This window comes from Anarrhichthys ocellatus, unplaced genomic scaffold, assembly GCF_004355925.1.
Source record: "Anarrhichthys ocellatus isolate YVR2014 unplaced genomic scaffold, GSC_Weel_1.0 scaffold64, whole genome shotgun sequence".
Lineage (NCBI taxonomy): Eukaryota > Metazoa > Chordata > Actinopteri > Perciformes > Anarhichadidae > Anarrhichthys > Anarrhichthys ocellatus.
The window spans coordinates 3,136,730-3,150,027 of NW_022280094.1; the positions used below are offsets into that span (position 1 = coordinate 3,136,730).

General features: G+C 42.6%; 1 protein-coding gene across 1 annotated transcript in view; it reads left to right on the forward strand.

The window, feature by feature from the left end:
- Positions 1–883: 883 nt before the first annotated feature.
- The window catches only part of phf12b (PHD finger protein 12b), a 23,836-nt gene continuing 11,421 nt past the window's right edge, over positions 884–13,298 (forward strand). Inside the window, exons 1-12 of the mRNA XM_031872508.1 lie at positions 884–3,043; positions 3,348–3,529; positions 5,287–5,359; positions 5,505–5,961; positions 6,589–6,709; positions 6,800–6,932; positions 7,031–7,195; positions 8,451–8,594; positions 9,240–9,966; positions 11,069–11,170; positions 11,344–11,490; positions 12,899–12,991. Coding sequence (XP_031728368.1) covers positions 2,978–3,043; positions 3,348–3,529; positions 5,287–5,359; positions 5,505–5,961; positions 6,589–6,709; positions 6,800–6,932; positions 7,031–7,195; positions 8,451–8,594; positions 9,240–9,966; positions 11,069–11,170; positions 11,344–11,490; positions 12,899–12,991 — 2,410 coding nt within the window. The 5' untranslated portion in view covers positions 884–2,977. The remainder of the gene's footprint in view (positions 3,044–3,347; positions 3,530–5,286; positions 5,360–5,504; positions 5,962–6,588; positions 6,710–6,799; positions 6,933–7,030; positions 7,196–8,450; positions 8,595–9,239; positions 9,967–11,068; positions 11,171–11,343; positions 11,491–12,898; positions 12,992–13,298) is intronic.

Below are 13,298 nucleotides of genomic sequence, written 5' to 3' on the forward strand. Positions count from 1 at the left end.
TTAATCCAAGACCTATTAACAGGAATATCATAATGTGCAGCAATTAAACAGAAGTCATCTTTTTTACAACTGTCGAACTGTTTCAAAGTAAACATTCCAAACTAAACAGCCATATCCCGGACGAGCCCCCACTTATGTTACGGCCTATATAGTGTGCCTAGGGGTACACAGGAAGTAACATAAAAGGTGATGGAAAACCTTGGCAAAAGTTAAACAAAAACCAAGAGGACAAGGCAGCGGCAATTAGACACATTTATTAACAGTATAGATGACCAGAAACAAACCAACTAAAATAAGGAAGCGTAGCCGTCAGGGTCTCCAAGGCCAACATAATAAACAAAACCCCCATGCTAGCTGGAAAAGAAGAGATCAGTTGAATTACGAAAACAAACAATACTGAACTCCCTAACTAGTCACAAAAACAGGAGAAAACTTTACCAAATAAAAGGCAGAGAACCCCTACAAAGCTTCCATTAAGTTTGAACCCGATGGCAGCACAAATGCTCTTGGCCGCGGCCGCGGCAGCGGCGGCAGCAGCAGCAAACCCACAGCGCCACAGGCCCAGAGTGAACAAACGAGGGCCGGGAAACACTGGATTCGGGGGTTGATATGCAGCTCCACTGATGAAATGGGGACTCTCAGGTGTGGGTGCTTCAGTGATCATCAGGGGGCGTGGCAGACCTGAAAGACAAACAGAGCTCTCCACTAGAAAAGAGGCATCGTTAAGTCAGGGGGCGTAACAACTAGTGTGAATGTAAAACACAGGTATGAATGTAAAACATTTGTGGGTGATTGTGGCTAAGTGGATTGCAGGGCCGTCTTTCAATCAGAGGGTCGGCGGTTCGAACCCTGGCTCTGCATGTTGATGTGTCCTTGAGCAAGACACTTAATCCCTAAATTGCTCCCGTAGCTGTGCCTATGGTGTAGCAATGTGATAGACTGAATTGTAAATTGCTTTGGATAAAAAGCATCTGCTAAATGTAAACACACTAGTATGAATGTAAAACACTAGTGTGAATGCTCTATCAGGGACTAGAAAGATAGACATACAAACATATATAGTCATTGTGCTTAGAACCATGAAAATTTGTTTAGCAGCTTTTAGCAGTGTGTAACGTACAAGTCTGTTGTAAAAAAATGTTGTGAACTGTTTTCATACACAAATATATAAACACAAAGACACTGTAATATAAACATGTTTTACTCTATATATCCCAACAAACATTCAAAAATTCATGAAAAAAAGGCATCATCCCGTCTTCCGTTCTTTATCTATCTTTCAATAGGCCAAAAATGGGGTTAGTAGTTCTACTGAATATACAGTAGTTCCCGATCTCATACATATATGCTACGGAGGCTTCTTTCCATTTACTGTACTACAGTAATGAACCTAACCTAACCTGCTCAAGACTGGTTTGACAGTGTCTCCCATTGTTAGGCCATCTGTGGCCCTTTTATTGCTAAAGCTCTGAATGCTAATTTAATTATTGTGCAACTTATGTTTGCCCATGAGAGAAGTTAGAGAGAATAGGAAATTTAATTTCCACTCTTAAATGGCAGCGTGGTCCAGAAGAACAAAAGATATCTATTCATAAAGATTTTGCATGTTGGGTGTAGTGTTTCTTTTTTTTAAAGTGAAGTTTAGAATTGCAATCTGAATGTAAAGCAGTACATGTGCTTGTATTTTAGCAGAATTGTTTCAGGTCGTTGTCTTTGTGTCTTAAGTGCCAGTGTTAGTGTGTAAACAATTGAGAAAAACTGTAAGTAAAGGTTCGACTTCTTATTTAATGACCCAATATGTAAGACAGAAGCAGTACTGCCAGTGGTGGTAGTAGTTATAGAGGTAATACTAGTCCCATTATTATTAGTTGTAATTTTATTTGGTAGTAGTGCTAGTTCAAAAAATGGAGGGCACTGTCTGTGACAACAGAAAATGGTCGCGTTAGGACCGGTAACACTATAGTCAAATTGCGAGCAATAGGAAACAGTGGTAAAAATTAAATTGCGAAAGCAGCAGTAACGTAGTCCGTGTTACTAGTAGGCGTAACACGTAAAAGCAGCCTGTGAAAAAGAGGTAGCCTATCAGTAACACTCGTTGGCAAAACTGCTATCAATACAAGCAACAGTTCATATTTTCACAGTAGCAGCAATACGGAAACTGTAGTAATAGCTAGTAGCAAGCTCGGGCACAGAAGACTGCGATAGGAATGGTAAGGATACATGTAATAGTCTAGTAGCCAGATACAATGTTGTATACAATTTATTCGCTCCTTGTTACACAGTGTATCCTCTCAATTATCTATATCCGTTCCCATGCGCATGCGCGTCGGGCTGTTCGCGGTTGCGCCAACTGGTAGAGGATGTTGCTAGCAGCCTGTGTAGATGCACAGCCTTTTTCACAACAATAACATCAACCAAATTTGCATCTCCACATACACTGATTTGAGGATTATACATTACGAACGCTATCGGAAACCGTGCATTGGACCGTGCCACGCTGAATATTCTTCTGTTTTTTTGGCTTTGTTGACAATGGGAGCGGAGGGGTTTGCAGATTTACAAGGCTCCTTCTTGCAGGAGCAGAAAGAAGAATCATGGCTGGCCAGCTAGGCCGCAGATGGATTTTGTAGCTAACAGCAACAATCTGTTGATATAAAATTCTGTATGTAGGCTTGGCGCAGCTCGTATAAAGTGGTGCTAAGAAGCCCGTGTCTCAATTATCGTTGATTTTTGTTGTCTTTTTGGGAACACAACACAAGCTAGTGAGACAGTTAGCTTCACAACCTTGACTGGTTTGCGTCTTGGCTTCGTAGTTAGCTCCTTTAGCCAGCTAACGATAGTCTGCATCGCTTGGCTAGCCATCTTCTGGTTAAAAACATTTGGTAAAAGACATTTACTACGGGATTTACTCTCATCGTTTTGTGTTGGGAAGGCATTTGTATCGCAAATTCCTTTAGCAACGTCTGCACCTGGATGAATGTGGGACAAAATGGAGACCCCGACGATCGTGTACGATTTGGATACCTCTGGGGGCTTAATGGAGGTGAGGTCGCTCTACTCGAAAGCCTTAATGAAGTAAAATACTCTCTTTTGATGATGCATTGATGTATTTTCCGATCATATTAATTGTCGTTATCATTAGACCACTAAAGCCTGCTGTCAAGCACCTCTCGGTTAGCTAACTTAATACATCGGGTTGATAATGGAGGCCTCAAGTAAACGGTAACGTTAGCGCTCTCCCCAAGCTTGGCACAGCGGGAATATAGCTGCATATTTTGCAACTCGTTTGACATGCCATCAGTCGGGGTGCCGTGATCTTTTACTAAAGAGTTGAACAACTTTTACAGCAAATCCAAACACTGCTGGCGCCCCCGAAGTCCGAGGAGGTAGAGAAGAGGAGTCGGAAGTTGGTGAGAGACGCACGGAGGAGCGGCAGGGCCACCAACCACGACACCTGCGATAGTTGCCGGGAGGGGGGAGACTTGCTGTGCTGTGACCACTGTCCTGCAGCCTTTCACCTCCAATGCTGGTAAGTGAACTATATTTAAGAAAAAGAGTTGCAACGCAAAATGATACTGTATGCATGCGGTGATGCACGACAAGGGACTGTGAGTCTGCTTTAGCTGCATTTGTACGCCAGATGCTGAATGCTAACTTCAGTGGAAGTTTCCCCGATGAAGTTACATTTTGCTGTTGTATATGCTACTGAGTCGTTGACATGTCACTGGAAACCTGTGAATTATTTTCTCCTTGTAATGAGATTGTACCAGTCGTTATTATTCAGTACATATCTGCTGTTATTTCATTGACATTTCAACTGTACCCATCGGTGGGTCCTCTTATATATTCACACTGAAGCCTTCTCTCCAGTGCAGCTGAACCGAGGAGGGCGGTAGCGGGCCCTGTGTAGTCTTTTGTAAAGTTGAATTTACTGTGCTGCCCAAATAATGACTTGTATGCCGAATTCATCAGTAACTATACATACATTAAAACAGATCTGGAGGTTATATTTCTGCTAAACCTGATGGCGAGTGAATTAAACTTGAAGTTTATTGAATTGGGTTTGGCGATCAAACTGCTCATTTGATCTAACGTTACGTTGGTGTCGAGTGACTTGAAGTAGCTAACCGTTCCATTGCCTCACTCTTTGGAGAATGTGTATGGTTGCTCGTACAAGCAGAGCATAATTTCCGTCGTTGTTGTCAATGAAAAGTCATGTTCATAAGACGTGCATAGGCTAAAGAAATAAGTGGCTAGAATTAGCTTGCAGTCAGTCCTCCCCTCCTGTCGCGGCTGCAGCCAGTGGAGCCGCTGCTGCTAAAAATGGAGTCGAAACTGCCTCTGTTTACAATATGGCGACCTCCCTGCTCTTTTTTTTCTATTCCACCGCCATCTTACCAACCTTTTAAATCCAGCTTTGAGAAAAGGGGTTTACAAATGAATAGACGATTTTTTTTGTCGTTTCCTGGGATGGTGTACCGTTAGCGCTATGGCCGTGTTTGCTGTGGACGTGTTACAAAGCTCTTCCCATCGTTAAACATCTGCATGCATGATTATTTTAGATTTGGCATTTGGAAGAGTTTCGCTCAGACTGTCACTTGGAAGCGACCAAACAGAAACGTAATATCCATATATGGTCAGGCCTGTGAATGACTTCATCTTCACGTTTTGGAGTTCTGTCATATCGCAGCATAGAGGGGGAAACATGCTGCTTTACTGTGTATTGTCTTAAATGTAGTATTTACACAGGGTAACTTCATGCATTTCACTTCTAGGTTCTAGGCCGTAGATTATAGACTTGGCTTCAGATGTGTCTTGCCTGTTATAAATCAGTCATGGCATTGACCTCCTTGAGGTTTTTATTAACTTTACTTTAATTAGAATAATTAGGATATTTACTCATGTATATGATTAATTCATGTTCCAGCTTTTTGTAATACAGATATGAACAAATTGGAAATTGAGGTATCGTTTCACATCATTGACATGCATTTTTCTTTGATGAAATGCAATTGTCAGTCCAGTAGATGTAACACTGTAACGTTGGATAACTATGTGGGGAATTTGCTTGTGACCAAGTAAGAAAATGAATGAAATTTTTTCACGGGATAGATATTGTATTCAAAATCATGGTGAAAATCAAAATTTTCCTCCTCGCATGAAATTAGGCAACATCATTTTGAAGCATAATATCATGACTGCATGTTAAATGATAATGTATATGAATTTGCCTGCATTGATTATGAACCTGGCCACTGAGTATTGTGTTTTACCTTCTTAACTCAGCAATCCACCTCTAAGTGAAGAAATGCTTCCCCCAGGAGAATGGATGTGTCACCGCTGCAATGTTCGAAAAAAGGTAAGTGGCAGGTCATCTCTGTTACACACATAGTCCCCCACCAATGTTACTGTCATGCTGCTGGAAATAATGTAGAGAAAGGTATTTGCTTGTATGCTATATGGACTAATAAATCTGTCTTTTGGTCTTTGTTTGCTGCCATCAGAAGAGAGAGCAGAAGACAGAGCAGACCAACGGCCTTCCGGAGAAGTCCTCATCTAAGCGTTCTGTGTCCCCAGCCATGGAGCTGGAGCTCAATGCTGGACCACTGCGGCTCGACGGCTTGCCTCCGGGGGCCGGGGCAGCAGGGCCCGGTCTACGAGTGGCCCAGGTGCGTCTCTTGGACCGCAGGACCACCAGCAGGCCGAGCAGCCGGCCTGGAACGCCCACCTCCAACACTTCGTCCACCCCAACCCCCTCAGAGGAGCAGAACGACGGGGAGGAGGAGGCAGCAGAGCCTGAGGATGAAGTTCAGGGCTCAGAGCTTGAGGGTGCTACGCTATCGGCTCCAACTCCACGCCTTCTCAAGAGGCCCTTTCAGCTGCTAATAGCAGCCGCTATGGAGAGAAACCCTACGCAGTTCCAGTTGCCCAGTGAGCTCACCTGCACCACTGCACTTCCAGGTCAGTCAGTCATATTGAGTTATGAAACATTTACTGTGAAATTGTATTGTATTTATTTCAACAAGTTTTCAAATGGTGAAGGGGAAAAAAACAGTAAATTACATGGGAAAAATGACTCTTCACGGCCTGGTAACCTTTTGAAGTCCTAAATTACTAATGACTCCAACTGTTGGAGAGCCGCTAAGTTGACATGTGGACATTAGTTTAGCAAACTATTTTATTTTCAATGGATTGAATTTGGAGCCAAAGGTTGGGAAACTCTTTAAACACCCTTCTTGGTGAAACCAAACTAGAAGTAGATGAGGCAAGGTGTGGAAAATAAATATATTAAAACTAGGACTGAAGGGGAAAAAACTAATTCATGGTTATTTTTTAAATTAGCACGTTTTTCAGAAATATAATCCTACCAATATATGTACTGTGTCGAGAATAAAATTTGAACCAGTTTTTAATGGAATTGTGACCCCAAGAATTGAATCGTGAAATAGTGAAAGATTTACACCCCTTGTAAAAACAAAGTAGTTATTTTTTGGGGATTATAAAGTGTGCCTGGGTTATATCGAGCACTTCAGATGTCTGATACATGACAGCATAAAGATACCTGGGTTGGATCGTTTGGATTTCTAGGCAGCAGTAAACGGAGGAGAAAAGAGGAGCTACTAGGGAAGCCCTTCAGGAGGCCTCAGCATGAGCTGGATCCCAATGGTCTGGTCCCTCTACCGGTCAGAGTCTGCTTTTCATGCAACAGGTTAGTACCAGGTTACATTATTTGCATTATTATTTGCATTATTTGCACAGACCTGAGTTGTCTCATGTCTTGACTGATTTCCTCTCACAGGAGTTGCAGGTTGGCTCCACTGGTCCAGTGTGACTATTGTCCTCTTCTGTTCCACATGGACTGTCTGGACCCTCCACTCACAGCTTTACCTGCTGGAAAATGGATGTGTCCAAACCATATTGAGCACTTAGTGGTAAGACGCATGGTCTTGGCTCAGAGATTAAACAACTTTTTTTGGTCTTGCCAAAAGAATGCTTAGTTTTCCCTTTCTAATGTGTGTGTGATGTGCAGCTGAGTCAGAGGAGCCTGAGCCTGTCCAGCCGCTGTCAGCTGTTTGACCATTTCCAGGACAGGATGTCCCAGCACGCAGTCAAGTTGGACTTCCTGCGTAGAGTCCATCGGCAGAACGCACCTAATCGGCGCACAACCCACCAGCACACTAAGAAGACCATCAAGGTAGACTGCTTCAGTGTGCGGGTGTAGACCCGCAGTGGTAACAGATTGTGTTCTTCAGTGTTTCTCCGGGGGTGTGGGTTAGGCTATTAAGGGATATCCCAAAGAGTTGTTGTGTGGTCAGCTCTGAATTGTTAAGACATACCAATGGTGCACGGATGGTGATGGTAATTCATTCAATAACTGATCATTCTTGTCTTATAAAACAGATTTTTTGCAGTTGTTTTGGTTTCCTCTTGTTAAATACTCTATGCTGACAGAACAGAAACGATGGAACAACAGGCACCTCTGAAGACAACACTGCAACAAATAGTTTCTTCAAATTAATTCTATCAAAGCATCTGAAGTAAAAATTTGAGCAAGAATGTACTCAGGTGTCAATCTACCTCGGCACGGTACCCAAACCCAATCGATGTGGGAGATACCCTGTTCATTTCGAGACACAATTAGTGCTGGGCAACGATTAAAATATTTAATCGCAATTAATTGCATGGATTTTTTGGGGATTAATCGCGATTAATTGTTATGACAAAGTTCAATAATGAATTCAAAAGTAGTGTATTGCGCACTTTTATTTTAAAAGTACTGCTATATGAACAAAAGGTCAATAACATTTGGTTTGCAAACACTTATTAAAACAAATAAGGTGCATTTTAACAGCAGTATTCTCTTTATACAGTAGCGATCATATTTGTTATATTATATCATATGTATATTTTCCCTTACGAGATGCAGGTAGCATGTTTTATACTTAATGTGAATATAAGTCATACTTTGTTGGCATCTTATTCTGAAAACCGGATGTTCGTCTGAAGAAACCGGATGTTGTCTCACGCTAATCTTTCCGCTAACTTTCAAATTCCTTCGCTCACTCCCGACCTGTGCCGTTTGAATGCATTTACCGTGAATTTCAGCATATAGGTGCACTATAATGTAAGTGTCTGCTGACTTTACCGCAGCGATGTCCAGTAGGGTCCAGGCAGAGCAACAGCTGGTGCACGTTGTAATGCCGCTTGTCTTGCTTTTGTTTATCTAAACGTCTCCGACAAGCTGCATCAACGTAGTCTGCTGAAGACTTCCTCCACGGATTTTCAAAATAAAAAAATGCGTTAACGCACTATAAAATAATTGTCAGCGTCAATTAATGAATGCGTTAACGCGATAATAACGCGTTAACTTGCCCAGCACTAATCACAATATTATTAAAAGTTTGGGAAAAACAATTACCTTATTTCTTACAATCACTGTTTGGACTCAGGTGCCAGATGCCATCAAGTCCCAGTACCAGAATCCTCCCCTCATGCTGACTCCTGCGGGGGTGCGCCAGTTGGAGCTGGTTTGTAGCGGTGTGCCTGACCACCAGCCCTCAAAGCATCCCACCTCAGAGGCTGAGCAGCAAGAGGTAGGCAGACTACAACATGACACAGTTTGTCCAATATCATTTGCCATTTTGAATCAGTCTAACAAGAGTCACCTGCAACAACGTCTCTTGTATGCTCTGTAGGAAAAAAAGCATGTTACTGATTTAGGGAAGTGTGTTGGTGAATCACTGATGGTTAGTCTGGTCCTAAAAGTCATGACTAATGTGGAATGATAGTGTCTATGCAGGTAGAGGCATTCATTGCTTATTTGATTTCTGCAAGAACAGTAAATTAATCAAATTCTAATACTAACAGCAAAATGGCTTGAAGGTGATATTTGCCTTGATTCGGGACGTCTGTGGATTCAGGTCTTTTCAGCTGCACTTTTTTAAAGTCTGATTGCTTGTCTAACTAAAACACACTTTGACACGTCTGTGTTTTAGGAGGTCTGGAAATTAAGCTAAACTTGCGGTTTAACATACAAGCCTTTCAAACAGCAAACATGTATTAAGGCCCAGAGTCGAGGAAAAATCGAATTAGCTTCAACTTTTTTCTAAATATTTGTAACAAAATCAGGATATTGATTTCTTCCTGTGGCATAAATGTCTCTATTGGATAGGAGGATGTCATAAAAAGACTTGATGGTTGCTTCCTCTGTTAAAACGTGGTTCTGCTTTGTTAAACAGTGGCTTCAGGATGTCATCGCCCTACAGTGCAGCATCATGCGACACCTATCTATCAAGCAGAAGGCTTCATCCACAGCAACCACCCTGTCATCAGTAACAGCATCAGCAGACTGGGCTTCTGAGCAGAAAACCACTGCTAAATCATGTGTAACATCTGAGGACATGAAAACTTCTTTTGAAAGGACTTCGTCCCCCGACAGCTGCTCTAAACCCTGCAGTACACCTGATGACCCACAGGGGGCCTCTCTTTCAAGGGACACGCTTGCAGAGCTGGGTGTTTGTAAATGCAACACACCACCATGTCAAAACTGTAGGAAACCCAACGGACCTCGAGCAGAGGAATGTCAGCCACCCAAAGCTAACGGGCCTGTAGACTGTAACAGTGCCTCAGACTCCTGCAGGCAGGCTGAGCTGCAGCACAGACTGAAGGCCACTACAACACCCCCAGTCTCAGCTCCTGCCTCTGGGCTGGTGAACCACATAGGAGCAGAAATGGTTAAAAAGGAACCTGAGAGTACTACAGAGGCCTGTGCTCAGAACAACTGTCCCACTGCCCTGACAATATGGCCCCACAGTGGCCAGCAGAACCACAGGAACCAGGAGGAGTGTATGAGCAGCGATGAAAAGCCCACCTACTCTATCACCAGCAGCGGCCGCTCAGACACACCAACTAAAGGCAACCAGGAGCGTGACCCCACCAAGCTGGGGTTGTCATCACCTACTCCAGGTACACACTCCTGAACTAATAAACTGCTCACTGATGATTGGCTTCCCAGGTTCATTTAAGCTTCTCTAGGGATCAATGCAAAAATAACTTTAAAACACCATAGCAACCTTTGTTCTTTAACACAACTGTTGAGGTAATCATTTATTGATAAAAGTATTATCTTTTTGTTATTTAAATTTGAAAATGACACATCTCTAGTGTTTAGAATATGTATTTTATATTCACTCATGTTGAAAGTTTTCAATAATTACATTGCAGTTGTTTGGGAGGAGGTTATGCCCTCATCGTCAGTAGCTATGGCTACATAACGTGGAATGCAGTTCACCTCTGTAAGCAGCATATTGACCCTCGGTCTACAGTGGCTGCTCCACGTGTCTCCCAAACCCAAGAAAACCTGAGCTGTAGAGTCAGAGGATGTGTGGGGAAAGCAGATGGAAATGATTGAGTCCAGACCGCTATGCTTCTGATTCCATGAAATATCTCAAGAACAACTTTCCCTTCACTGTGACAATCTTCATTCTTGCTTTGATCATATAACTTATTTGTTTGTTCAATTATTTGAGATAGTTGGCAAAGGTAGAACAGAACAGGAAGCACCAGACTATTTAAAAACACCTCAAACTGCACTCATAATAATAATCTGCTCAGGATGTTACTACTTCTTCGATTTAGTCTGTTCCTTGTCTCGGTAGTTTATGTGCTTGAGGTCATTTTTGCAGCCTGTCTGCTTGTTCAAACATTTCCACTGCTCACAGCTTTCACTGAGATACTTTATAGCAGACCATAGCCCAACTGCTCCCTCTTGTGGCCAGTGGGAAACATTTCACAGCTGTTTCAGGTGTCAGCAGAACATCAGTGTGATATGACAAACAATGGGAGAAGAGATTCCGAATGGCGCTGACTGTCCTGCAGTTGAATTTAGAGCTGGGAATAGTTTTTATATAGTACACAAACACATTTAAATAGCATAATATGTAGTTTGAAATAGGTTGTTCTACATAGATGAATAAAGTTCCCATCCAGTCAGATGTCCATGTGCAAGCCTCCAGATCAGTCTCAGGTCTTTGACCACAAGCTGCCCTGGTATGTTTCTCCTCTACAGACATAAAGGCTGGCCCTGAACTGGGCTCACTGCTGCCCAGCACTCTCTCCTCCATGGCTAACCTGTCCAGCTGCATGAAAGATCGAAAGGATGAGGAAAGAGGTACGTGTGCTCCCTCAATAGTGACATCGGACAATACTGAACCATTGTGGTATTGTCTACATGTCATGCTGTGATGAATTAACTAATGGTCCTGTGTGTGTGTGTGTGTGTGTGTGTGTGTGTGTGTGTGTGTGTGTGTGTGTGTGTGTGTGTGTGTGTGTGTGTGTATATAGGGATTGAACTGGACAAACTGGATACAGAGATGATCAAGCTCCTGGCCTGGCAGAGGATCCAGCAGCTTTTCCCCCCCAAAGTGCCCAGCACTCCGCCTCCCTCAGCCACCAGCGCTGCCCCCAAAACCCCATCACCCTGCCCTGACAGTAAGGCACTAACTTACCTCTGACACTGCTATTCAGTTTGTTTTCACATCTCATTTTCTGACTGGGTCGGGACCCACAGGTTGATTTTATTTGGCTGGCAAATCATTTCATAGTAGTATTTTATTGAAGATGTACTTCTGCAGTACACATTTGAGGCTGAATGTTTATATTTTGATAATTGTAGCGTGCTCATAACCTTAAACCCTGTATGAAAGGCTTGTCTATAGGTTTGCTATGGAGATGGAGGGCAGGCAACTGGAGGCAGGTTCAATACTGCAGCAATAATGCCACTGGTTTGCGCTGTTTTTGGCCGATCTAACCGATCAAATCGGGGGGGAAAACAAGGGCTACTTTCGAGTCCCGAAAAACGTTGTACGCAAAGGTGATGAGTTTAAAAACCTCACAGAGAAACGGCGACATACAGATCAAAAACCTCCGTCTGAAGTCTGGAGGAGCGGAGTCATTTCGCTAACTACATAGCTAGCTAAAACTGACGGAAAACACAGACCATGGTGGTACACCAGATGAAGGCGTAGAAGAGTCTAAAGGTTTACAACTATTTCGTGAGCGGTTGGGTCCATGACCTCGGAACCACAGTAGCATTGAACGACTGCCGTCTTGTTTTTGCTAAAAACAAATCTCCCGGTAGATAGCTAACTAGCTTTCTCCCGCATTAAAAACAATGACACAGACAAAAAACACGGACCATGGTGGTGATATTACCAGAAACATAGCCAACCACATCTGCGATATTGTCACCGGTTTGTTGTTTATTCTGCAGCTAGTGTTTCGCAGTTTTAGCTAGCTGTTTCCCAGCAGCTAACTATCTATTGTTATTGATTTGTTTTTAGCGATGCTAGCAACCCAGGCAAAAACAAGACGCAAGTCGTTCAATGCTACTTTGGTTCTAGAGCCTCTAGACTCTTGTGTAATAGGAGGTCTGGAGGACGAGGTCATTTGTAATGTCGATCTCCTCCACACCGGGCAAATCAATCAACAGAATGACATTGGCTGGCTGGAAAAGGAAAGAAAATGCAAAGTTTTAGATTTAGCCTTGAATTTAAAAATTGTCGTATAGTTTATTTTGCACAAATTATTTGTGTTTGGTCTGAAAATAATTTTTCTGATGAGAGGAAAAAAAACAATAGCCTGTTAACTCTAGACGTCTCATTTATAAAGTATTTAACATGTTTTTAATAACATGAAATGGCAGTAAAAACATAATTTACACACTTAAGACCGAGAATGAATTGGGTCGTGATACTTTTCGTTTTTTGGGTCGTTTTTTTTTTTTTTTAAGTGGGTCCCTAGAAAAATGATTAGAGTGTAAAGGTGTGATTTAATGTCTAATATAGAGACTTTTCTGAAAGTATTTCCAAAGTTCACAAGCTGAATCTCTTCCTACCAGCTCAGAAGAAGGTGCAGGCCCGAGCTGTCTTCTACCCTCTGACAGGAAAAGGAGCTGTCAGCATGTGCTATAGGACATTATACATAGGATCAGGTAAGACATGCTGACTGATCACAGTGACAATTGCCCGCTGTACGTGCTTCTGCAGAGTGACGTGTTAACAGTTGCACTGATATGTGTTGTTGTTTTTTAACCCCGGTGCTGGGACGGTGAGTAGGGTTGAGCAATTTGATAATTGTCAAATACTTTGATACCAACTGAAATGTGTCTGTAGCACCAAATACAGAAGATTGGCCTCAAGTGTTTTCTCAGTTTCATGCTTGTCTTTGAATCATAATTTCAAACTAGAAAAGTCCTAAAGAAATTTTGACAGTGTGGCTTCTACTGCCCGAAGAAATCG